Source organism: Neodiprion virginianus, chromosome 2 (assembly GCF_021901495.1).
Source record: "Neodiprion virginianus isolate iyNeoVirg1 chromosome 2, iyNeoVirg1.1, whole genome shotgun sequence".
NCBI lineage: Eukaryota > Metazoa > Arthropoda > Insecta > Hymenoptera > Diprionidae > Neodiprion > Neodiprion virginianus.
This window is the reverse complement of record NC_060878.1, coordinates 23260303-23288239: the sequence shown is the minus strand read 5'-3', so window position 1 is coordinate 23288239 and position 27937 is coordinate 23260303. Positions and strand designations below refer to the sequence as shown.

Genomic DNA, 27937 nt, shown 5'->3' with positions numbered 1-27937 from the left:
TAATAACGTATTGAGAACACATCATCTCTGACACTGGAAAATATCCGACAAAGATGTGACAATATTTACTTGATGCAGTGAGTACACACATATATAATAGGAAGTGATTAGGTCGGGTATTAAAGCATCACCTTATGAAAAAAACCAGACCGTTCACAAATACATGATCAAAGGGTAGCTAAAAATGATTCCACTGCTCTGGTACTTTATGGAAATGTGTTTATAATTGGAAAGATACGTGCACCTATTGATCAATTCCTCAATAACGCAGTTTCCTGCCTCTGAAGCCAGACATGCCTATAAAGAGATGGTATTGCTTGATAAGATAATACTTGTTATGTGATAACGATTCATCATTGCTAGATTATTAGAGCCTTATATTTGGAAGCCATTATTAAGCGTGGTTCTACTTCAAGCGTGATTATCGTGCCAGCGATCGTCAGAGAAGGTGAGATATTCGAACTGAAGATCAGGTTTTGTTTCAGTGGAGACTAGTGAAAACACATGTGACAAACAAGTCGTAAGTGGGAATACAATCAAAATACGGCTTAACAACGCTGCAGACATGAAGGAGAATTTTATTTTTATAATTTTTGCATCAGCCACTCTTTTCATTCCGTCTGCAATATTCAATTGTTCTCAATAAAATACTATTCATTTGATTCATATCTTTGAAGTCTCGCATTTGCTCGCCTTCGAACCGCGAGTGAGATCTTCGTCAGTTCTGCAAATTACGTCGTCGAGGTGGAATCCATGTAAGAATCTTTTTTTTTTTTGTCTTGTTTTTGTGATTTGGCATCTGTAAGTACTGTTATTTATATTTCCGAAGCACTTTTTTTCAATACGTCTTACATCATCATGATTATGATTTTCTAGTTCCAATTCATAATTTATATTAATCAGTAAACGTGCATCCGATGCGATTCTTATGACAGGCAAATATCATCGCATATCGCATATCGCAAAGTTCAACATATTCATACTTCTTTTGTAGAAAGCGGTAAAAATTCTAAATTGATAAGCGGTGGGTGTGTACTCTTGAGGATCAACTGTCGACTGTACTCGACGAGATGTATGAACTTGAATACTTGTGTGCAATCAGTTTCTATTGAAATCATAGTATCAATCGTTTTCTCTAATTTTCTTGAGTGTGCGATTTCGTTGAAAATACGAGGTTGCAGTTCGTAATACTGACGTGGCGAGACTTTGACAGAAAAATCATTATCTTGCAACTTCAAAATAATTAAGATAGAGGTAACGATGAGTGCAAATGTAAGTATAATGTCAATATTGTATCACGGTGTATTGAATTTCAGGCAATCTCCTAAGATTGTTAAATTACGACTTTTCCGAAAAAAATCATTGAAATGTTAATGTTACGAACTTTAATCTCGTTTAAAATCACAATCATTCAGTGACTATAATACATATTATACATTTAATAGCCGGAAGCACTTGAGCAAAGATTCAAAAATTTTGGGACATCTTACACCAGTTTTGACAGTTTCAAAAATTATGACTATATTAGATTGGCTCTAGTTTTTACGTTATTGTAGTATTGTAAGGAGTCGGATGGTTTCTAATATAGTCATGATTTAATTCAAAAATTCTTCATTCACAAGCACCAATATTCGCGGAAAAAATCAGAGAAAAAAATTCTATGCTACGTAGTATTTTTTTTAATAAGCCTTGAATATTAAAAAAAATCAAACGTTGCATCTAAATACTGCTTTTCTGAGTCATAATATGAAAATGTCCATAAAGTGAATAACTAAGGCCAAGTTCCAAGGGTCGATGACATAAAATTTTACTAAGGCCACTGAAATATGAAGGGCAACAAAACCTCTGTTGACCAGTCTAATGAATACGTAGAAGAGAATCAGTGACTCTATATTATAGATGTTCAATAAGTACATGCAAAATTAAAACGATAGTGACAATTGCATAATTTGCTAAAATACAGATGGAGTATTCATGGCACCTCCTCGTCGGTTTGGTAGTAGTGGCGATTTCTGCTGTAACGTCAGAGTCTGTGAACCGACGCTCGAGTACGTCGCGAGTTGACAACGATGTAGACTACCGACTGCCAAACAACACAATCCCGCTTCACTATGACATTCGACTTGTACCCTTCCTTGAAAATGGAAATTTCACGTTTGGCGGCGAAGTTACGATAGATGTAATGGTTGTGGAGCAAACCTCTACGATTGTCCTGCACGCATACGATATTGACATAAATAATGACACCGTGGTGGTAACATCTGACAATGTGACATATGCGATCAGCAACAAAACCTTCAATACAGATCTGCATTTTTATACACTGAACTTCGCAACGAGTCTCGAACCAGGAAACTATTCTATCTATATTGAGTATGTCGGAATTTTATCGGCTAGTATGGAAGGCTTCTATCGCAGCTACTACACTACGAGTTCTGGGGAAACAAGGTCAGTGATTAAAAGATCTAGTTACCATAGAGTTAACCCTTTGATTCATGCTGGGGCGCTCAGCGTCCCACATTTTTTTGCAGCTTTTTATTTGAGAACAAGGAAGGACACCGTTTTAAGTATTTATGTTCCTGGAACAGCTGGTATCGTCATAATACTTGCTAAATACTTATACCCGTTTTTTATTTTCAGGTGGCTAGCAACTACTCAATTTGAGCCGGTTTATGCCCGTCAGGCATTTCCGTGCTTTGACGAACCGGCTTTAAAAGCACGCTTCACGATTAGCATCGCTCACTGGCCGAACCAAACTGCTATTTCAAACGCAGCAGTTGCGTCCACTTCAGGAGCCGAGTAAGTATAAAAAATTAACACTCTGTAGTAATGAGAATCTTTGCAAAAGGACGTTTAAGATTGCTGCTAACTTTAAAAACATTTATACGTGATAAAATAAACACTTACATAAATCATTCAAATTCTGCTATCGTCTCCTAATCTCGGTTCAAATCATCTCAATTATCATTCGTCTTTCGTCTTTCGCTGTTCGTCTTTTGTTGACTATCCATCCTCGACTGCAGCCTTCGAAACAAAGCCCGCCCTTACATTTGTTGTGCCTAACAAGGATGGTATCCCAGGCCGATTTCTCCGATCTTATTTATTTTTTTGTAATATGTTATGGTAGACTAAAAGCTCAACGATACGTATTTTTTTTTTTTTTTTTTTTTACCGCCTTTAAATACTCTATGGTGATGAAACCACCGTCCAGGGTAAGGCATGTCAAGGGGCAATTTGGCAGTTTCATCCACAAGAACATAACGAGAAATGAAAAATGTAAATATCTGAAAAAAAAAATGTCAAATCGTCCCTTGACATACCTTAACTTTGAGGGTAGTTTCATCACCTGAAAGTGTTTCATGGCAGGTAAAATAAAATGCGTCTCGTTTAATTTTTAGTCTACTATACCATATTACAAAAGAAATCAAATTGGAGAGATCGACCTGGGATACCTACCTTGTTTGTAAGTCAAGTGCGCACTCTCTCTCTCAAAATGCAACTCTAAACACCCTTATGCGCGAGTGGGCTTCTCCGAAGTCTGTCCATTGTTTTGAACTATAAGTCATATGCTTTTGCCGTCGCTGAAATCTCCGTGACAAAATTGATTTTCAATCCGACGAAAAATGTACTTTCCATTTCCAGTTCTACCATAGAAAATCGAGTGTGGACATATTTCGAAACGACGCCATTAATGTCCACGTACCTTGTCGCCTTTGTAGTATCTGACTTCGAATACCAATCAAATGATGACGAGTCATTCAGGGTTTGGGCTCGCTCAGACGCTCTGAATACTACGACCTACGCCGTCACCGTTGGTCAGGAGATATTGGCTGATATGAATGATTTTACCGGAATCGACTACAACCTGTCATTCTCGAAGATGGATCAGATTGCAATACCAGACTTTTCCGCGGGAGCTATGGAAAATTGGGGTCTTGTTACTTACAGGTCAGTTGTATAACACGTTGCGGTTCTTTTTCTTGTTATCGCCATAAAGTGAAGACAGAAACAAATGCTTAAGCCCACCGACATATATCACCAAATGTGATCGTTTTAATGTACTGTCAGCAATGAATCATCAATAAGTGAGCTCTTTTCTTCAAGTAGTAAATATTTTCTCTCAAGTTCGCCAGTGACAATCATTACCACGATATATCGATCATTTGGCACTTACAGTAAAATCAAGTATGATAAAGTATGTTGAGGATATTATTGAAGCTCTAATAGTGATGCGAGTTCCTCAAATCGATTATTCGCGTAATATATCATTGCCGTAGAAGGCCGGTTGGAAAAGCTGCAATGCTTTTACTGAAAATTTAAAGGGACTCGGAAGCGAAAATAGCCCGAAAATGAGATAAAATTCAAAAGGCATCTGTCAAGAACTGAAACAACATACATACATTCTAATTTTCGCAACGTTTTTATCGGAGTTTTAGCTATAAAATTCAGTGGTTAAAGTTGGGGAAATATAAATATTTAAGGGAGATCTGCACGGATAAACAAGACCACGAGTCTCATGCACCGCTTCCTTATTGCCATGATTCCGAGTGTACGATTTTCAAGCCCCATTATCATCAGGGAATGTTTCTCTAAGAACTGAGCCTAAGGTTTTTGAAAAAACATGAATACTAAAAAACTGAGGGCTAAAATTTGAAAAAAAAATCGAAAAATGAATGATATTAGTTGTATAACAACAATAATAAAACATTTATTTACATCAATGTAGGTTAACTTCGTATAAAAAGTTGATATCTTCATTAAAAAAAAACGAAGGCTATCTGTTATAGTGTTTTTGAGTTATTGTGGAAAAACCAATGACAAATGTTGTTTATATAAGTATGTATGTACCACACCCAAACGCAAGGTTGCTTTCAACGCTGAATATCTTGTATTATTAAAATTTGTCCACGTGTACCACTGATTGTCATCGACAAAAATGTGCCGAACAACTTAGAAATAACAAAAATTTTGTACATTTTTTCAGTAGTTTATAAAAGCGAATTGAATACTTAACACATTTTCAGCCCTCAAGGCCTTCCTAGTTCACCTGAGCTCAATTTTGCGAATTTTTCAGTTTTTCTTACGCTAAAGTGTTTGGAAGAGATTGTAGTAAGAGAATGAAAAAATTTTAATAATGAAAAATTTCGAAATTCTACGCTTCCTAATCCGCTTAAATATGCATTCTTTAATGAATGTCAGACAACCGTTCTGGATCAAAATAATTTGTGAGAGGATAAATTACCTTTAAACCAGTTTCTTTTGACGGGCTTTTGAGAATTGAACGGTCAACTCTTCGAAGAGCAACAAGTAGCAACAATTATGATTAAATATAATTTCAGAGAGCGGCTTCTGTTGTATAAAGATGGTGTGGCGACCACACGAAACAAACAAAACATCGCGACGGTGATTGCACACGAGTTCGCTCATCAGTGGTTTGGTAATCTGGTGAGTCCACTATGGTGGAAATATCTTTGGCTCAATGAAGGATTTGCAACGTATTTCGAGTACTACTCGACAGCAACCGTTGAAACGACTTGGCGTCTAGCAGAACAGTTCACGGTCGATTACTATCACCCTGCACTACTCGCCGATAGTTTAGAGACGTCTCATCCCATCAATGAAGACGTTTACAGTCCGAGCGAGATTAACGCAATTTTCGACACTATCTCTTATTCGAAAGGTACGCTTGATCGATCTATCATTAAGCTATCAGTTACAGTCAGCATTAACACAAGCGTGGCAGTAAATTGATAACAAATTTCATGCTTGTGTTATTTGTTCAAATAACCGTGACGTACTTATTAGAAAAGAAAAAATATTCCACAGAAAGAAATATTTTTATTGTAAAATAATTTCCGGGAGATATTGTGTTATATTAAAATACTCATGCTAATCGGTATAAACTACTTCACGTTATCTATTCCAAGATTTTCATAGTTCAAAATTCGTTCCCCACGGATTTATATGGAGTTACCGTCTTCATGCTTATAAACAAAATACTTCCTGTGTGTTTCTTACCAAGCTGGTTCTGTCATCCGTATGATGCAGCATTTCCTTGGGGGGCCTGTATTCCAGGCAGGATTACAACTTTACCTGCAGAACATGTGAGTGCGACTTCTCATTCTCCGAAAAAACATGTTACGACTTTGGAAAAATATTTGAATCTTGAGATATCCTACAATTTATCATTGTAGGGCATATGGTGCCGCAACACCTGATGATCTCTGGGAGGCGCTTACAACTGCAAATACCAATATGTCGAGTCCAATTTTGCATACGCACGTTGACATAAAAACTGTAATGGATACCTGGGTGAACCAAAAAGGATATCCTCTGGTTACCGTGACAAGAAACTACACAACAGCTACCCAGGAAATATCACAAGTAAGCTATAATTAAAATGTTTTATCGACCTTATCCATTAATGTAGTATAGGTTCTCAGTGTCATAGGTCCAATAAAGGCAGTCAAAATTACTTGACGTTTCGGCCATTTGAGGGAGACTTCTCAGAAACAGCATAATATATTTAAATGCAAAAAAAAAGACATACAAAAAAAGGGTATAATATAATACAAAGAAAACCAAACGAGTCAAAATCAATTGCAATAGAACTATTAACATCAAATACGTGATATATCGCCAAAAAACATACTAATAAGATTCCTAGATGTTAACACATCCGGACATTAACAAAATTATAGAAAGTTAAGTTGGAACAGCAAGTTCATCGATCTGTAACAGTACTGAGGACTGTAACAGTACACACAGCAAGCAGGCAAATCAGTCAAACACTTACAAAAAAACCACTAGGGTATGCTTGAAAGACACTTTATCGGGCTCCTTTGGTACCATGTTAGTTAAAAACGTAATAAAACGTAGCTCTCAAACCGTGATTAAATAGGATCAACCCATGGTATAGTAACGTTAGACCTTTAGTCATGCTAAAGGCGGGAACGAGTAAACACCTGGGTAATAAGAAAACAAAGAGTGACAACTCATAATCAATGAAAGTGTCAACCATCCAAGCGCCAACAAGTCTAACAGTTGGACTAGTTAGATCCATTGTCATGAAAGGAGTCAGTTGCTAGACTTACTCAAAATCGAATTATGATATGCCTTACTTAAATTGTTAATATTTGGTGTAAGAATAACACAACTATCGTCACTAACCATATTACACAATTGTAAAATCAGTCTTTTCCTATAATCCCTTTCATGGCAAAGAATACTTACATCATTAAAATAAAAATTATAATTCAGATCAATCCTGTATTTTGTCAAAGCGGTTTGTTCATCCGTATCCATAAGAATGTCCCTCTTATGCTCGTTGACTCTAGTTTTCAAAAGCCTCTCCGTTCGACCAATATAACATTGGTCACAATCCTTGCGAGGTACTTTATACACAACTTTGGACTTATTTCGGATAGGAACAGCATCTTTTGGTCACACAATATATAATAATATAGTGAGCTCTAATCATCACCGAAGATAACGAAGAAGTCGCCGAATCCGGCTATAAATAATTGTTTTCCAAGAACCAAAGCACAGTATCAGAATTACAACGAAGTATACAGATTTTAAAATCGGATGATTTACCTCCAGGAACGTTTCCTGCTGAAGGGTCGTGGCTCATCGAATGACACAACGGAGTACAAATGGTGGATTCCAATCAACTTTGCTTCGCAAGCTAACATTGCCTTTACTGCGACAGCACCATCTGACTGGATTCGTTCACAAGATGATAGCGTGGTGATTAGTGGTTTCTCGCCTACACAATGGGTCATCTACAATGTGCAGCAAACAGGTAAAAAATCGGTATTATTTCTACTAAAATTTAAACACGGTTGTATAAAATGAACATAATTATAAGAAACCTCTGTCGATTCAGAATACGAAGGTAAGATGAGAAAATAGCACAGATCATAACCAGACATTGTCGTTAAGAGTGTAATAGCACCATGCAATATGATAAAAGTGACCACGATTTCGTTGGAGGGTTCAAAGAATTAAAACAAAAAAAATCAGTGGTAACGAGCATGCTTACACAAGTTCCTGTTCCATAAAGAAGTGATGAATAGCGGGTGGTTGCAATCACAGTCTTCAAACGATTAACTGTTAAAACATGCACTTCCTCAAGACTCAAAATTTTGTTCAGGATAGGTTAGGGTAGATTAAGAGAAGGGTAAAACGTCAATTCATGTAGCTAATAGAAAAATCCGATCGGGCTGGTGATTTTTTTCCGACCACTTCTTTTCACGCCGAATGCAACGCAGAAACCCGCGAAAAAATAACTCAAATATTCGGAAAATTTCTACTATTTCTATACTAGTTTTATTTCGAAAGAATTTACCGCAAATTCCACGTCCTTATTTGTGACAAATGTTATAAAGAGCTCCAAAAAAGAAGATGGTTACTTTTTAAATCATTTCCACGACTTCTGAAACATTTCTTGAGCGTAAAAAAGTTGTTTTTGCCGAATATTTCCATAAATATAAGTTTCCTGGCGAAATGTGTATCTACTGAAATTGTAGGTCTTGTCGAGATTCGGATTTTCAGTGGTACACATTTTTTTGCGTACCTGCATAATTTTTGTTCTAATGATTGAGCACCTGATTCACAATTTTTTCTCCAAAAAAATCATTTTTACGATGATAATAATCATACAGATACAGTATTATTCATTCAACTTCCCGTATACTATACCGTATTCCGATTAAAACTTTTTGCGATGTGCTAAATAACATCGCTTATGTTAAGATATAAAATGTTTACGTTCCGTCTTCTGTGCATTTGCTTCAAACTACCATCGTAAAATTGATCAATTACCTATTATAAATGCGCCATATATCGGAACCAAGGAGACATCCAATCGATGAAGAGAGAAATCATTGCAGCATTGTACCACGGAGTCTCCAATGATGTTGAGCGACAACACTTCTTCTGCCCCACAGGCGCCAGTTCTTGGTGCTTTTACCAATAAGCAGTAGCTGAAAATCGAAAACCTGGTCTGCACACGAAAAACATAACAACACTGCTGAACCAAACGGTGTTCACTCATAGCATCCCGATCTATCAAAAGGTTTCAGATGAAGAATTGTTACGTCGTTATAAGCAGTTCTTCGATGTACTGAAACGTTGATAAATAAATAATACTGTCTCTATGTTATTAACGTTACCGTATAAGTGATTTTATTTCGAAAACTTGTACTTCGGGTGTCCAACCATTTGAATAGAAATTATACTGGTAAGCGAAAAAATGTGTACAATTGGAAATACGCGTCTCATCAAGACCTACAACTTTGGTGGATACACATTTCACCAGAAAACTTATATTTATGGAGATATTCGGCAAAACCAACTTCTTTGATCTGAAGAAATCTTTCGGAAGTCGTAGAGTAAAAGTATGAATTTTTTTGGGAACTTTTTATTACATTTTTCACAAGTAAGGCCATGGAATTTTCGGTAGGTCAATTCCTTCGAAATAAAACTTGTAAAACTTGTCCGAATATCTAAGCTGTTTTTCGGTGGTTTTCCGCGTTGAATTCGACGTGAAATGAATAGTCGAAAAAAATCACCAGCCTCGTCGGACTTTTCCATCACGTACATAAATGACGGGTGTATCCTTCCCTTAAATCACGTACTTCCTCAAGCATCAAATTCTTGTGCAGGTTTCTACCGCGTCAACTACGATGATACTAATTGGGGCATGATTTCCTCGTATCTCCAGACGTCAGCCTATATAATTATTAACGTACTAAACCGTGCGCAGCTCATTGACGATTCGTTAAACTTGGCACGTGCTGGGTACCTCAACTACAGTGTCGCTTTGCCTGTAACCCGTTACTTGACTCAAGAGACTTCTTATGCTCCATGGGCAGCTGCATTCACTGCTTTTACTTACTTAAACACAATGCTGGCGAACTCCACAGGCTACGAAGATTTCAAGGTGAGATTAAAAAATTATGGAAAATACATTGTGTTCAACATAAATGATTCATACTACTTGAGATGACTCTATGTTTTTTATTAACCGCTGTGGTTTGGCTTTCGCTGCGGGTCAAAAGTTCGACTATAAAAAACCATATTTGTAGGTACAGGTTTTGGTTTAACACATTTTGTAGCGAAGTTCAATGAATCATAGATTTTGTTTTTTGTTTTCGATTTTAATCTCCATTAATTTTTTTCCACAGACGTACGTGTTGTCACGCGTTACTCCGATCTATGAATCCCTTGGCCATGAGGAACTAAGCTCTGATGAACACATCACCAAATTACATAGGCTGAGTGTTAATTCTTGGGCTTGCCGGATGGGCTCCACAACCTGTCGGGAGAAAGCAGAGGAACTACTGCTGGACTATTACAGTAGCTCAGATCCAACCGATTCAACGTTAGTAGTTGATATTCTACATAATCACGGTATTCAGAGGTTACGTGATTTCAACCGACACCTCTTACATTTGAACTGTCTCTTTTTCGCAGAATTTCTGCTGATTTGAAGGCTTGGGTTTACTGCGAGGGCCTACGAAACGCCAATACTTCTGTGTGGAATTTCCTATGGGAAAGGTACTTGGCTACGGATTTCTCTGGCGAACAAACTCTGATCCTGTCGAGTTTAGGATGCAGCCAGGATGAGGATATATTGAATAAGTACGTCCATAATCGGTTTGTCATTTCAGTGTGACGGTGTAGGTACTTGTTAATATGGCGACTATCTTCTTTGCAGTTACCTGGCATTATCAATATCAACGAATTCTTCAATTCGTTCCCAGGATACGTCTAGTGTTTTTACATCGGTCTACACCGCTAGCCCTAGCAACGTGGACGTGGCTTTCAATTTCCTCGTCAACAATTACGAGGAAATATCCGAGTTGTGAGTATACCTTTGGAAAGAAGCTTATCCAACCCCACTTCCAATATAATTTACTAATATTATTCACAAATCTTACACGCACTAAAATTATATGATTTACTTTCGTGTAGTTACGGTGGAATGAATCGTATTGGCAGCATGCTGCAGGGGCTAGCCTCACGGGTGGTCAGTTCTGAGCAGCTTCAAAAGGTATGAGAAATTATGTGAATTGGTAATCCACTTTAGCATGAATTTTTAGTAATCTTGATTAATGCTGGGTACCCAAAACGATTCTGTAGCTGAAGGATTTCGTTGAAGAGAAACAAGACGTTCTGGGAGTTGCACTTACATCGGCTCAGCAAGCTATCGAACTTGCCGAGGAAAATATCTCCTGGCTAGAAAACTACGAGGCTGACATTGTGGAGTGGCTGGCTGAAGAGGTGGCAACCATTGATGAACCTCAAGACAGTGGATCCGAACGCGTCAGCTTCGGCATTCTTCTCATGACCATATCTATAGGTGTTATAGGATTTATCTAGAACATTTCCAATGGCAGACCAATGGCAATGAGCATTTCGATTAGGAGAGTGGTTATCGTTAGATCTTTACGACTATTTTTCAATTCCCACTGATTGGTGATTCCTCAAAAATATTGATATTATCTTTTAAAATCCTATACTCACGGTGGAAATTTTTTCCGACAGTTTGTCGTCAACCCGCGATATTTAACTGGATGATTTTACAACATCTGTAAGATCACCATGTTTTCAAAATTTCAAAGATCCATTGAGCATCACTTCACGTGTTCGAACCATATTTTATATGTATAATACGGAAAAAAGTGAACATGATTTCGGATCAGTATAAAAAAAACTTAATTAAAACTGAATATTTTACACGGCTTGTGAAAGTCGTTGCTTTTTTTAAAATGCGATTTTCATGAGTACCTTCAAAATTTTATACCCAACCCCTGTTATACAGATTTGACCCAGTGTTGAATTGATTTTTTCATGAAAATACTTTTGTATATGAAATAAATACAGCATAGTGTAATAAAACCTGTTTTTCCCAGATCTCTGGCTTAACCCATTTTTCTGCAGTCCAAATCCTCTTTGCGATAAACTATTTTCCGTATTAACTTGGGATTTTTCGAGCTTCTTGTCAGATATCTTACTAACAAAGCTACAAAAGAATTTTTTTTCAGTATCATTTTTATACTATAGCGAGATATCCGGCACGAATAAAAGTTCACTTTTCAGTTAAATGTTTTAATGAAGCATGTATATTTCCTCAGTACAGACAAAACATACTTTTATAATTCAAATGGCAGTTGCACTTTATCTAAGTTATCAAATGCAAGATTACAATTGACAAATCACCCGATTGGTTAATGACAATTAGGTGATAAAATTTCCGAGCTGAAGGCTAAACTGAATCACATGTTAATTAGGACCAAAATTTACACAAGTTACAGATATTTGTGTAAGGTATTAAATACCTCTCTTAGTGATGAGACTACAGATTGGCTAACTAATTTATGAGTGCATTTTCAACGCTGATTAAATCTTCGGTCATGTAGAATATAAATATGAGACCCCCAGAAATGCAACTAGGCTGGGATTTGTGTGCTGACAATACATGATTAATCGACCGATAACGCTTAGCATCCCAGATTAACTAAGTGCCGTCTACTCTGGCATCAGAGTTCACAGTCGTAGCCAACTTCGTACATCTCAGGGGCTTCGACGGAAATAATGGTAAGTTTATCGAAAAAGTAACAATTATATTGATTAAAGGTACACTGTAATTTTTAACAAAACGTACACACTCTACGCAAATGAAAAGTGATGTCGATAAAAAAAGACTTTTGACCGCGCTGGTTCACTAATGAATATTATTAAGCCACCAATTACAAATTTGACGATGAAATAATTTCAAAAAACATGATAATCTACCGTTTTATACTAAGATACGATATCGTTATATAAGTGGGATTATCAAATTATGCAATGAACTTTTACGCAGATGAAGTATCTGACGCTAATTTTTGCTGTCATTACAACTTCCGTAACCTTGGCTCATGACCCCTCGCCAAAAGATAACCAAAAAACACACAAGGTTAAAGTTGGGGCCAATGAGGACTACAGGCTTCCGAACAACACTGTTCCCATTAATTACAGCGTGTGGTTAGTTCCTTATACGGAAGAAAATTATTTTGAAGGCAAGGTGATAATCGAAGTGACAGTCGTCGCTGAAACTTCCACTATCGTTCTCCACGTCAACCAGCTTGAAATTAGCAGCGTGGCAGTAACGTCTGATCTTAGTGTCCCTGCAATCAGTACTACAGCTTATGATCAAGATCTGCAGTTTTATACGTTTACTTTCGCGACGGCTCTTACCCTAGGTAATTACTCACTGGATATAGAGTACACTGGCCAGCTAAGGAATGATTCAGTTGGCTTCTACAAAAGTTATTACAACACCAGCTCCGGAGAGATAAAGTAAGTAAACAAACATGATCGTGAAAATTGATCGCTACGTCTAAAATAACTCATTTGGTGTCACTTGAGCGATATTGTGACGAAGTTGTGTAAGAGGTAATTCCAAGAGATAAGATGCAATAGGGAAAACCCCTGCATTACACCGAGAGAAACGCCCTTCGTCATACGAACATTTATCCACGAAGTGCTTCATCAGAAAAGTTATCTCTTAAACCCACATTTTGTTCACTGCAGGTGGTATGTGAGTTCATTTTTTGCGCCTATTTATGCTCGACAAGCGTTCCCATGCTTTGACGAGCCAGCCTTCAAAGCCCATTTCACCATCAGCATTGCCCACTGGCCTGATCAGGTAGCCATCTCTAATGCACTGGATGAATACGTCTCTGAGCCCAAGTACGAATTCTTTTGGCATAATTGAACAGGTTTGTAAAACAACCAAGATATTTTTTCATGCAATAAAATGATTTTAGCTCGACGATCGGAAATCGAGTATGGACCAAGTTCTACACAACGCCTCTTATGTCTACCTATCTCGTCGCGTTCATGGTTTTCGACTTTGAATATGTTGCCAACACGGGTGGATCCTTCAGGATCTGGTCTCGCCCAGAAGCTGTGGGCACTGCAAGCTACTCGCTAGCTGGCGAATTGCTTTTGGACAATCTGAGTACATTCATTGGAATAAACTACAACGAATCGTTTCCAAAAATGGACCAGGTTGCACTACCTACCAGCGCTACAACCGCTATGGAAAATTGGGGTCTTATCACATACAGGTTCGAAATATTTTCTCATCCTAAAACTGGATATCAACAGCATTCTTATTAAAGCTCGACTGTACTTTGTGATCAAAATTATAGTGCTGAGTGAACGGTAGTTTCTTTTTAGGGAACGTTGGCTATTATGGCAGGACGGTGTATCCACCACGCGTGACAAACAGAACATCGAAACCGTTGGGGCCCATGAGTTTGCTCATCAATGGTTCGGTAATCTAGTTACTCCGGAATGGTGGAGTTACGTTTGGTTGAGTGAAGGATTTGCCACGTTTTTCGAGTACTACACAGCCGCCCAAGTTAACCCCAGCTGGAGATTGATGGAACAATTCACCGTGGATATATACCATACCGCGATGCTTGCTGATAGCTCGGACGATAGTCGTCCAATCAATGAAGACGTCTATAGTCCAGATGAAGTCAAATCAGTGTTTGATGTAATCAGCTATTACAAAGGTCTGGCACGTTTTTCTATGTACCCACATCACTAAGATATTACCTAAAAATCTCACCAACTAATTGTAAAATCGTTGGGTAACTATAGTTGGGGCAACCCTTAGACTCTTTAGATTCTGTAACTTGCAATAATCAAGTTAAGTTTTTGAAATTGTTGAATATTGGATGACTGAATAACGTTTTGTGGCTAATCCAGAAAATCCAGTATTTTACTCCTATGATACGAGAACTTGTTACACAGGTGGTTCCATAATTCGAATGTTATTAAACTTTTTGGGAGAGCCTGTATTCCAAAAAGGCTTACAAACCTACCAAGCAAATAAGTAAGTACCACTTGTGAGAGTTTTTCTGCTCATTAGCAGCTCTCTGAGATAGAAATCATGTAAGAATCTGCCGACCGGCATTTTAGTTCGTATGGTACTGGTACTCCGGAAAAACTGTGGGATGCTTTGAAGGAAGCCAATGATAACTTGGATGACAGCATTCTTATTGGACACGTTGATATTAAGACGGTTATGGATACCTGGACAAATCAGAAAGGCTATCCTCTGATCACCGTCACCAGAAACTATACTACCGAAACTCAAACAATTTCCCAGGTATCACGTCGACAATGTACACTGACTAGTACTGTTCGGTATATAGTAAAATGTCATTAGTGACAAGTGCTGCATATTTCATCTTGGATGGTTACGCTTGATAAATTACAAGCTTTGCGTTTTTAACTTGTTCATGTTCAATCAACAGTGATGAAGCAGCTGTTATTAAGACGTAACTTATTAAATTAGTTGATGTAATATATCGCACTTGACCTAATGTTACAGACATTACAGAGTCGTCACCAAAACCACTGTCAGTCTACGTGTAAATTTATATATGATCTCAGATAGCTTACGTAAAATCAGCTTTATACTTGGTCGACTAGTACTAACATTTTTTTTTTTTTGTGTTAAGGAACGTTTCCTGCTCAAGGGGCGTGGTTCTTCAAACGACACAACAGAATACAGGTGGTGGATACCCCTCAACGTCGCTTCGCAGTCGTCCCCGAGCTTCAATAACACGAGGGCTACCGCGTGGATTCGAGCACAAGATGAAAGTGTTTTCATGAGTAGCGGTCAGAATAGCGATTGGGTCATTTGTAATTTACAGCAAACAGGTAACTCATTCAATATCACCAATTACCATGAACCCTTGAACGAAAGTGTTGCAAATGCGGTTGGAGCTTATTAAGATGTTAAATTTGAACGGTTGTTAAGTAAACCGAGATGAATTCTGTATCGCTTTTCAGACTTTGAAACACAATAACATTCATTCCCCAGTTTAAAAATCACTTGCAATAGCTCTTATAACGAATCTCTGAAATAGGAACCTGAGCTTTCACATCACACAAACCATCATTTTGAATACTCGAATTCTTTTACTGATCGTTGCCTTGGAAGTGATGATCCAATATAATAAACGCACACATTCTTGTATTTAAAACACTCAACTCACTTTGTAGCATATTTAGGAAGCCGAGTGATGCAGAAACTATTCAACTGTTTAAAACTAGAAACGCGCGAACCATAAATCTGATTTTATACAATCATCATTTCAACAACTGTTTATTAGAAGACGAGATGCGTACAGAACCTTACGTAAAAAAGCCTAATGACTGGATATCGATTTCAGGTTTTTACCGAGTCAACTACGATGAACAAAACTGGAACCTGATTAGCGAGTACCTTATAACTTCAAATTTCACGAATATATCCCCGATAAACCGCGCGCAACTTATTGATGATGCATTCAATCTCGCACGTGCCGGATATCTCAGCTACAATATCGCGCTATCGCTCACTCGTTACCTGAGACAGGAAACAGACCATGTTCCTTGGACTGCAGCATTTAACGCGTTCGCGCACCTTGACAGAATGCTAGCTCGCTCTACTGTCTACTCGAATTTCCAGGTAAGACAATCCGCGTCTCTGAATTTATATCACTTGCTTTATGTTAGAATCAATTGGAACATTGATTGTTTAGTGTAGTTTGTAACGCAAAAATTTAACACGTAATTTTACTTTTCTTCACCTTTGATGATACAAGAAAAGTATTGATTTCGGTTGAAAATCACTTTTCCTAATTTGAACGATTCTTTACATTTTCGAACTTCTTGAATCCGAAAGACAGATATTTAGAAAAATTTCGGTCGGTTGGTATGTCCTAAAAACTCCGGCGATTATCTCGGAAACGACTCGATGAAAAAATTCAAAACTCACAGGATTTTACAACGAAATGATAGGTATGAAAAAGTGCCATATCCCGTTCAACTTGAATTCCCGGTTCTACCGGATATAACTCGATTTTTCATGTCTTACCGACAAGCATAAACGTTTACCTCATTATTACTCTTCTTTAAATAAACAATAATGGTTTTTCTAATTTACATATTTATTTTCGACAAAATTTGTAAATTTTTTGAATTTAATCAATTTTTTCATTTGTGATTTCCTTTAAAACTTTTTCATTTGGCTGCCAAATTCTATCAGTTTCTGATATCTCACTCGGCCGTTTCCGAGATCGTCGCGCAAGTTTGTTCAAATAGAATCTTCCCTTTTAATGGTGATGAAAAGTATTGCAAAAAAAATATTTCTCTGGCTTATTTTTTCTAAAACGACATCGCCTGCGCACAATTGATCTAAATCATATTTTTTTTCGTTGTACCTTCAGAGTTATATATTCTCTCGAGTATCTCCTATCCATAATAGTCTCGGGTACACGGTTCAGGATGGCGATGAACATGTAACAAGTTTTCTCAGGGCAAATTCGCACTCCTGGGCTTGTCGGATGGGCTGTCCTGGTTGCAATAGCCAGTCTCAACAGCTTGTACAAGACTTTTATAATAGCGGAGGGAATACCTCGTAAGAATTTGAACTTCAATTGCACCTAATAATGAGGTTCATGTTAGTAGCGTTACTTTAGCGATGCATGTTTAGATGAAATCGTTACTTGGACTCTTAAGATTATTTGAAATTCAGCGAGTAAATAATATCATAGAAAATATGTTGATATTTCAAAAGTCAACTCCTTGAAAGTTGTTTTAAAATTGTACAATAACGATTTTTTCCATGACTTATCGTAACGTTAACGTTACTAACTTCTACCTAATAACCAAGCTTCTGGACCACCGGTTCAAATTTTGATATCATTTCCTGTTAGCATTGCAGTTGACCTCAGAGCGTGGGCGTATTGTGAAGGGCTGCGGATTGCTGATGCCAATGTCTGGAATTTCATGTGGGAGAGGTATCTAGAGACGAATGTAGCTGGAGAGCAGGCCTTAATTCTTTCGGGTTTGGGCTGCAGCCTGGATGAGAATATTTTGCTCAGGTGAGAACCAAATATAATTGATAACGCAACGTATTTAAGAACAACATGGATAAGTTCTCGAATAGCTGATTAATGATTAATTGTCATCATATATCAACCACCATATCTGCCGCTAGTTGTTCGTGTTGAATGAATAAAAGTTTTTTCCAAGCAATTAGTTTTCAGGTATATAAAAAAGTATAATTTTTTGTGAAAATAATATCACACAAATATTTCATAGATACCTGACATTCTCCATTACTGAAAACTCTGGCCTCCGTTCTCATGATAGACTTGCTGCTTTTACTTCAGTTTACTCGAACAGCCCATCCAATGTAGACGTTGCACTTCAATTTTTGTTTCACAACATTGCGAACATATCTCTTCAGTGAGTACCATTCACAGCAATTCTTATTTCCTAACCTACTTTTGGTTCAACAAGTTCATCTCTACACTATCACGTGTTTCAGCTACGGAGGATTGAACGTTGTCGGAAATTTGCTGCAAAATCTTGCCACTCATTTAGTGTCAGAGAGTCAGTTGGTCAATGTATGAAGTTTTTTCCTATTACCTACACCAATGTTTTGAATATTCTGGTTTACTAAAGAAAATTTGGTTCTTACAGCTCGAGACGTTTATTTCTGAGTACGGCGATCAGCTAGGAGAGGCCGCATCCTCGGCCCAACGTGCAATAGAAATCACGAAAGAAAATATAAACTGGCTTGACACCTATGAAGGTGATATAACCCAGTGGCTCGACAACGAATTAAATTCTGCCGGAAATTTACCAACTGCCTTTGGCCCGATAATTCTCTGTTTTATATATGGGATTCTCAACCTTGCAGGTTGATTATCTTAAGGAGAAAACTGTTGTTAAATATATGCAATACGAGGTGTGAATTTTACTCAGGTTGTGAAACGTCAAATGATCGTTGTAATTTTCAAGAAATAAGTAAGTAATTCAAAAAATTCAACAAGTGTTCCATTATTTCATTTTAATTTATAAGATTGACCCTAACGTCCAATATTAATGATTGAAGCGTATTGCAGCATAGAACAAAATGTGATACCGATTAGCCTCTGAAATTTGAAATTGCCTATCAAAATGCACGGTAGATCAGTGAAATTTACTATGATCGGAATAATAGATTTAAATCGGGTGTTTTCACGTCAATCCCGCAAACTATTACTGAACCAATTCATACCGATCATAAAGTTATAACAAGGAATAACACTCATTAGTACAAATCATACTCATAAGTAACACTTATCCGTGAACATTCTTATATAACGCTGATACATAGACAGAAATTATGATGTCTGCATCAATGCTCGATTAATTATCCAATAGCGATAAAACCCTCAGATAGTATCTGGTACATGTGTCAGAAATTTTTAAACACGTGTATTCTTCAACTGACGATGAGTCTGATTAACGCAGAATCAATATTGTGTACGTTCTCAGACAATGACTCAACATTCCTCCGAATGTAGGTGACAATCACGTCAGAGACCGTTGACTCCTACTAATCAACAAAATTGAGTTTAGCAGTGATAAGCATGATCGTAATTACGAGATGAATACGTGCGCCAGTTACTTCACCCCATCACAGAAGTTCTAGGGGAAAGTTCATCAGTTACCAAATTATTTCACTCATTATCAGAAATATTAGAAAGAAGTTCAAGTACTCGTTACTGGAATTGGAACAATCCGAGGTTGACGGACGCGTTTTAGAACAGGAAATTATGGTGGCTTAAACTTCAGCTCGGTTAATCCCGTCAGTAACTGATACGATACGTTCAGACAATCTGAAGTAGGCACAACAAAATTTGACAAGCCATAAAAGATAAAGCTGACATAGACAAATATCACATTGTGCAAGGACATCTAAGAAGTTGTACTGACAATGAGCTATGCATACGAACAATTACAACCCACTTAACAAGCGCTGATCACTTTCGAGGGTGCTCCGACAGGTTGTGTTTGATAAGCGATAAGATTGAGAGCACCGAATTTTTTTTGCGGTGAGTGGATGACAAGTGCACCATATAAAAGCAACGAACTGAAGTCGATATCTGGACTTGTTCTGCCATTTGTGAAACCATCATCAGTGAGTGCTCTTACGGTGACGTAACGTTGACCGATTCTATCCTTTTCATCACAGTGCTATGAAGTTGAATAATTTATCGCTTCACCCTTAACGTAGTTTTTACCTTTAATTGAATAGGAGAGTAATGAATGAATGAGTGTTGTTATTTTTTTCACCTCTTACTTATCAATATTTGAAATTTCTCTCAAATATTTTCAAGTGTTTGTACTGTAGGTCAGAAATGTATGTAATCATCATGTGTTTACGTTGTCCGTTTAGTTTAAATATCTAACCCTATATCACCTGCTGTGTAAATATTTCTGACAATTCTTTCAAATGATTACCGGTGATTTTCTTCTACAGAAAAAACAGAATGACCTTGATGAAGATCGTTCTGCAACTGGCCCTGCTGGTGGCCATCGCTTTTTCCATCCCTGTTCCCCGTACGGAAGTAGGGCAATTCGGGATTGGAAGTCGCGTGGACGGCGATTATCGTCTTCCAAACAACACTGCTCCTCTGCAATATAACATCACGTTGGTCCCGTACATTGTCGTTGGCAATTTCACCTTTGACGGTACAGTCGACATACTCCTCCAAGTCTTGGAAGCTACGTCGACTATCACTTTGCACACAAATGCATTAACCTACAACGAAAGTCTTACAAAGCTCGTGAATCAAAATGGCTCATCAATCAATGTTACTAGTCACACTTACGACACGGCTGAACAATTTTTAATTATTGGAGTTGCAAGTCAGCTCTCGATTGGAAACTACACACTCAGTTTTACATACGTTGGTGTACTCGATAGCGATATGTATGGGTTTTACAGAAGTTCATACACCAATGCATCGGGTGATACAGTGTAAGTTCTTAACTCAGTTATTTATTTACAGTTGGGATACCATTTTCATATTCGTTAAAGCTTTTTCGCTTCAGGTGATATTTGAAATCATTCCGTCACTCTCGGGTCATAAATTCAATTCATCCATTGATTGGTATCAATTCTTAGCGGAGTAATAATAATACTTGATACAGAAATGTCACATAGGAAGATCTATGTCACTGTAATTCAATTTATCAGTGACATATTCAATAAGCTCAAAACATTCGGGACAGAAATTTGATTATTTTATTTCTAAAATAGCTGATCTTGAGTTGGATATAGTGTTGCACTGAATCATTCAGATTCGATTACCTAAGTTTAACCTTTTAACCTGAAATTTAATCATTCAATTGGAAATCATATACAGTGACGTATAATATTACTACTTCTGTATCTAATCACATATATTGTATTTTACTTCACCCTTTTCCATACACCTCAAAACTTCTTTACCGATCTTAAACCCCTTACAGATGGCTTGCTACTACACAATTTGAGCCTACAAGCGCTCGCCGAGCTTTTCCATGTTACGATGAGCCAGCGTTGAAGGCAACATTCGCCATCTCAATCAAGCACGAACCTGAGCTCCATGCACTTTCCAATATGCCTATCAATTACACCTACGAGGACTCAACCGATGGAAAAATCTGGACTGTGTTCGAAACTACTCCTATAATGCCCACTTATTTGGTTGCTTTCGTAGTCTCGGACTTTATTGCGATAAAAAGTGACGACGAAACATACAATGTTTGGACCAAACCCCCCGCTATTGATCAAGCACAATATGTTTTTGACATAGGACGTATAGAATTGGCGGAACTCGAAAATTACACAAACATATCTTACATGCTACCAAAAATGGACCAGATTTCGATACCCGATTTCTCGGCCGGTGCCATGGAAAACTGGGGTCTCGTCACGTATAGGTTAGACGAATTGTGCAAGTTCTGCAATAGATTCTATCTGATGAAGATTTTAAGTAGATTTCTAACGGAAAGTTCCATGATTTCAGAGAAAGCATGTTTCTGTACGAAGAAAACGTGAGTACACTCTCCACGAAACGAAGTATAGCAACGGTGATTTCCCACGAGTTTGGTCATCAATGGTTTGGAAATCTCGTGAGTCCTGCCTGGTGGAAGTACCTTTGGCTGAATGAAGGTTTCGCAACTTATTTCCAGTACTATACGACAGACGTAGTATGTACCCTTCTTTCGACACTAGTGGCTAATGCGCATTTATTTATGATTTAACATCTATAGACTATGTTCTAACAAGATTTTGACCACCACATTAGGCGGAAGACAACTGGCGCCTAATGGAGCAATTTGTGGTCGTAGCTCAGCAAGCCACTGCATTTGTTAGCGATGCTTCAGCAACCTCTCATCCGATGAACCAAGATGTGGCGAGTCCGAGTGAAATCAGCGCCATTTTTGACAATATATCATACAGGAAAGGTTATACCGCCTATTAGTAACGTCAATCACTTTATACTTTCTTCAATGAACCCATCACTTATTTGTTTCTAAAATTGTTTTGTAGCTGCTTGCGTGATTCGTATGATGTCGCACTTTTTGACGGAGGAAGTCTTCAAAGCTGGACTTACCAAGTACTTGAATAAGATGTAAGTCTTGGGGCGAAATTTTTCAAACGGAGATCCTGGAGAAGAAGATGAGTATATGTTTTGTTTTATAGGGCGTACAGTGCAGCCACCTCGGATGATCTTTTCGAGGCACTAGACGAGGCTGAGAGTGAGGCATATATACTTCCAACACTGGTCTATGTTTCGGATATCATGGAAACTTGGGTGGAGCAGATGGGATATCCAGTCGTAACGGTGACTAGAAATTACACCACAGGCACAACAGAAATCACTCAAGCACGTTTCTTGCTTGGAGATGCTGACTCGAGCGATACACACGATTATAAATGGTGGATTCCCATAAACTGGGCGGTCCAATCAAGCCCTGATTTCAGCTCCACTGTTGCCGCTGATTGGATTCGTAGCCAGGACGAAAGCATAATAATCAGCAGTTTCAATGCGAGCGGATGGGTTATCTTCAATAAACAACAGACAGGTGCAATATGCATACAATTTTGTTTCTCGTGAACGAAAATCTATAACGCAGCTTTCTTATTTCTAATCATTCTGTTTTCAACTCCAATCAGGCTACTACCGCGTAAACTACGACGACACGAATTGGGGAATGATCGCCAATTACTTAAACAGTGATGATTACTTGGCCATCCATGTCCTCAATCGGGCTGCACTCATAGATGACGCTCTCAATTTGGCCAGAGCAAACCTACTTTCTTATTCAGTTGTGTTAGATGTCACTCTTTATTTACAACGTGAGGTTGACTATGTCCCGTGGTACGCCGCATTCACTGGCCTTAGCTACCTTCACAGAGTATTCGCGAACACAGATGAATACGAATCGTTCAGGGTAATATGTCACTGTCAGCTGTGAGGCTTTTTCAGCGTGTTACTGAAACCTGAGTAATCATCATTGGCAGTCTACTTTAAACAAATATTTAATTTCCAGACCTACTTTGCCTTCCTGACCAGCAATGTTTTCGAAACAGTTGGTATCGAAGAGTCTTCCGATGACGAACACATGACAACTTTGAACAGAATCAATGTCATAAACTATGCCTGCAATTTCGGTCTCCAAAGCTGCAGGTCTAGTGCTGAAGAGAAACTCATTAACTGGCTCGATAATTCAACGGTCAATCCGTAAGTTCCTAACCATGTGGCAATTACCGACCGTAATGACTCAGGTGTGAGCACTTGAGTCTATGGAGTGGAAGGACCCAGGTTCAAGTCCCCGGCCTATCAATGAGGCTCTGAACGGCAACTTGCAAAAATGTAAGACGGGTCACGCCGTTCAGGTGCTGAGTTGCGGGGTGGTGCCTTGAACTCAGCCCGGCTACAATCGGGAAAGGTTTTCAGCAGTCTTTCTTGTCCGTCGTGCGAATGCGGGTGTTTGTATTGAACATCTTAAGTCGACTGCAGCCGCATAATGTTGACTACTGATACATCCCCTTCTTTGCTCTGCACAAGCCAGATAATGGCTTCCGGCGACATACCCCATCGGGTATGCCGGGTGTAGGCAGTAATAAAATATATTTGAAAAATAATGTAAAGCCAACCTGTCAATTGAGTCGAAGACTCCTTCAACATCTGCATTATTATTTCAGCATCGCCCCAAATTTATTGACCAACACGATTTGCGCGGGGCTACGTGGTGCAAATTCCACAACATGGAACAGAGCTCTAAACAAATATTTGACCACCGAATCTTCTACCGAGAAAACTGCGCTGTTAGCTGGTCTTGGGTGTTCTGAGAACGAGAGTATCATTAATAACTGGATGAGTGCAATTATCAATTCCACGACTGGATTAACTACGTCAACTTCCTCATCGGCTTTCATTTACGTTTATCAAGGAAGTCCATACAACGTAGATCGAGCCTTCGACTTCCTCGTTGATAACGTGAACGATATTGTTTCATAGTGAGTCGATTATTAATTGAAATTTCTGTACTTCACGTGGGTGATCTGTTCACTAAATAAGTAAAAACTAGATGATAATGTTATTGATGATGTGTTTTTTTTCTAGTTTTGGCAGTAACTCGACAGTTCAAACATTCCTCACAGGCACCGCCTATCGAATGACGACCCAGACCCAGCTGGACAAGGTAACTAGCATTAGTTAGTTGGAAGAATATTTATTGAACGGGTTTTTATGTAATTGATCTTCTGAGTTCTGAGACTTTTTTACCATTAAATATATCGTATTGCAGCTGAACGCGTTCATCACAGCACAATCCGCCATCCTAGGTACGGCAGCCGCGACAGCTATCGAGTATGCTGAGTCGAATATCGCATGGAATACGGCTTATGAAGAGGAGGTCAGAACTTGGCTGGTTGCAACGCTGGCCGAATTAGAAGCTACTGCAACGGAAACGTACGAAACAACGACCTTTGAGGAAGATTACGATGACAGTTCAGCTGCTACTGCATCTTTGAACTTCTGCGCAGCATTACTGATATTCGTTTGCCTCGTCCAGACAAATTAGATGTAAATGTAATCATTGTACGCTTATATCGATAAATGATTGAGAAACCTGCAAGAATCGTGACCCGACGTAGTTTCGAGAAGATTGGTTAACGTTGAATAATCACTACATTAGTGAGATTTTCAATGAACGTTGGGGTTCTACTGCAGAGTCTGAATATGACTACTCATCAGGAAGTCTATATACACTATTTCAACAAAAACGTTGCACTCTTAAAACTTTCAATAGTGCAACGTTTTAATTCAAGAGCTATAACATTAAGACCATCTCTGACAATCTGCGTTATCAACTTTTGTTTGTATACACATAAAGAGCAGTATTTAGTCAATTACGTCGTGTACATTAGGGTGGCTTTCAATTTGTACTTTTTCGAATTTTAACTTGGCCGATTCCGAGATTGGTCCCAAATAAATAAATAAAAATCTACTTCAAATCACAAATCTCTATCTTAGCCCGTAACTTTCGTGCAAGGGTTGTGAAGTTTGCCATTTGAAATATACACTTTTTTTTCTACAGTTTCAGTATATATTTCATCGGAGGACCAAGTGTTCGCAAAATAACTGTATGAAATCAGTGAGCATTGATCCCAATATTCAATAAAAATATTAGCATTGCTTACGAAGCATTCTATATTTTTGTGAGTTGGAGATTAGTGAATAATTGACACAGAATGCTCCATTGACGATATTGATATCTTTCTTAAACAGAAGCATCAATGCTGATTGGTTTCTTACACTTATAGATTTTTTTGTAAATAATTAGTCCAACGATCAAATAAATGTATACTGAAAGTTGAGAAAAATGTGTATATTTCAATTGGCAAACTCACAAATTTTGCGAGAAAGTTTAGAGTTAAGATGAGAACCTGCGCTTTCGACAAGATTTGTATTTATTTATTTTGAACCAATTTAGGGGGCATGCCGGTCAAATGTAGAAGAAATCGAAAATTGAACCTCGTGTTGTTCTATATTACCGCTGTGATAAGTTACAACCCAATTTATTCGTCCTCAATCTATAGTGCCCTTGTTAGGCTGGGCAGTGAAAACAGAGTCAAGAAGTTTAACATTGATTTTACAAGTCTAAAAAATATAGAGAAAATCCAATTATTGCGTCACTTTATTCATCATTTTATTTACTTGCGTTGCTTGTTCAAACATTATAAAGTTTATTCGAAATCAGAAAATTCAATTTTTGAAGTATTCAGCCTACTTTGAAAATTTTTGTTTCATTTTTAAAACAGACTAAAGATATGCCCAATATATTCCCCAAGTGACAAAATAGAATAATTTTTGGTTTAGTGGCTGTTAAAAGAAAGAAAACAAACAAATTTCTAGAAAATTTTTTTTAAATTAAATGTACAAAATGGGGTGCTTGAAAATAGAGATGCCACGAATATTTGGCTACTGTTCGGTATTCGGCCTATTTGGCCACTTTTTTTAATATTCTGTATAAAAAAACGCATATATTAAACAAAAATATATCTATTTTAATAACAAATTATTGCTTAAATACTTAAAATCTATCAGTGGTAGGTTGTGATGAATAGAAACAATTTTTTCAGCATTGATTGGTAAGAAACGATCGCGCTTGTCCTTGTAAACAATACCTGCTTCTGAAAATAGTCTCTCACTATAACTCTACCGCCAGAAGACGATAGATAAATCTTAGCGAATTTTGACAGGCTTGGATACTGCTTCGGGTTTATTGACCACCACTTGTAAGAGTCTATCGTCCGATCTTGATACGCAGTTTTCAAATAAAAATCAATTTCGTGTATCGTAGAACTCTTCTCTACATCCTCCTCATTTTACATATTATTGTGAATATAGAAAGTTCTTCCTCTTCAATATTATTATAATCTGTAGCGACTTCCTCATAACAGTTCCAGAAACTGTCGTGTATTTCAATCGTTTTATAATTTTCATTGGCGTTTCTTTTCTAACGAAGTGGAGAAGAATCACCATCAGTACTACTAGACTCATCGCAAATAATTTTTGCTTTTGCTCTTTTCTTTTGAACCTATCCCAGGAAACTATTTTTAAAACGTAGGTCAAAAAAGTGGCAACCAGATATTTGTTACTATCATCAAATTTGAATCGTTTTTCAAGCTCAACTTTCAGTGAAGATCTCATTTTCAATAAATTTGGTGTTCTATCTGCACTCTCTTCCTTCCCCAAGTATTTCAACAATGTGATATCACGTGTGACCTATGGAATCACTTCAGAGATGCAGTAAATACCTGAACTGGTTATTTTAGTAATGTCTTCGAACGGTTTGAGGAGAAGTAGCTCACTTTTGTTCTAATAATCGATCCACTAAATACTACGTAGAATTCCAGCGTGTGCTTACATCTTGTACTAGTTGGTTTGGAAATTACTCGTATTTGGAAGATCCACGGTTTCAACCAACTTCGGATTCGGTTTCAGCGCATCAAAATACATAAGAAACATACCTGATCTGGTTAAAGAAAATTTTTTCCATTCTCATAACTGCAATTTTTTATAATTTTTAACGATTTTCAGCGCTTTTTTGCAATTTACTCAAAATTTTGAGGGTGTACGGGCCAAACGGACCTCAGATTTGGATTCAGCGCATCGAAACACATAACCCTAGATGGGTCTGGTCAAATGTACAGTCCACTTTTTTATTTTTGTGTGCCGGTGTTATTATTATTATTGATCGAAGTTGGCACCTTGAAAAAAAGTTCGTTGGTGGCCCCGGTGATTTTGGCTCTTGATGTTATCTGAATTAAAAAATTCTTGATAATTTTTGATCTATAGACACGTTATTCTAGTCAGAACTACTGAGGTTAAATTTCATGGATAAATAACAAAATGGCGGACTTTGAAAAAAAAGCGTCTTCTTATTTTAGCAAAGAAGGGGTTATAAAATAAAAAGTTAGGGGTGAAAAAATTTCTCGGTAGTTCCGACGAGAATGATATGTCTGTAGATCAAGTATTAT

The 27937-nt window shown here is 37.7% G+C and overlaps 2 protein-coding genes across 4 annotated transcripts; both read left to right on the top strand.

Moving 5' to 3' along the window:
* The first annotated feature begins 917 nt into the window (after positions 1-917).
* On the top strand, positions 918-18895 carry LOC124297784 (uncharacterized). The gene is made up of 27 exons (XM_046749098.1): positions 918-1272; positions 1964-2448; positions 2641-2799; positions 3643-3948; positions 5340-5680; positions 6023-6104; positions 6195-6384; positions 7603-7804; positions 9669-9946; positions 10191-10387; positions 10480-10647; positions 10724-10870; positions 10981-11059; positions 11149-11382; positions 12875-13350; positions 13585-13743; positions 13821-14123; positions 14236-14576; positions 14818-14899; positions 14986-15175; positions 15531-15732; positions 16248-16525; positions 17286-17476; positions 17775-17942; positions 18163-18309; positions 18392-18470; positions 18547-18895. Exons 1-27 carry the CDS (start codon positions 1261-1263, stop codon positions 18769-18771), a joined length of 5721 nt encoding a protein of 1906 aa, XP_046605054.1. The 5' UTR covers positions 918-1260; the 3' UTR covers positions 18772-18895.
* Positions 18896-19932: 1037 nt separating this feature from the next.
* On the top strand, positions 19933-25415 carry LOC124297687 (aminopeptidase N-like). Of its 3 annotated transcripts, none has more exons than XM_046748961.1 (12): positions 19933-20032; positions 20375-20875; positions 21370-21822; positions 21909-22092; positions 22191-22350; positions 22436-22517; positions 22589-22971; positions 23063-23340; positions 23440-23630; positions 24095-24409; positions 24516-24594; positions 24700-25415. In XM_046748961.1, exons 2-12 carry the CDS (start codon positions 20385-20387, stop codon positions 24973-24975), a joined length of 2892 nt encoding a protein of 963 aa, XP_046604917.1. In that variant the 5' UTR covers positions 19933-20032; positions 20375-20384; the 3' UTR covers positions 24976-25415. The 3 variants fall into 3 exon arrangements, with proteins under 3 accessions (XP_046604917.1, XP_046604918.1, XP_046604921.1); XM_046748962.1 differs by having other exon boundaries at positions 20024-20047; XM_046748965.1 differs by lacking the exon at positions 19933-20032 and adding an exon at positions 20241-20254.
* Positions 25416-27937: the final 2522 nt, after the last annotated feature.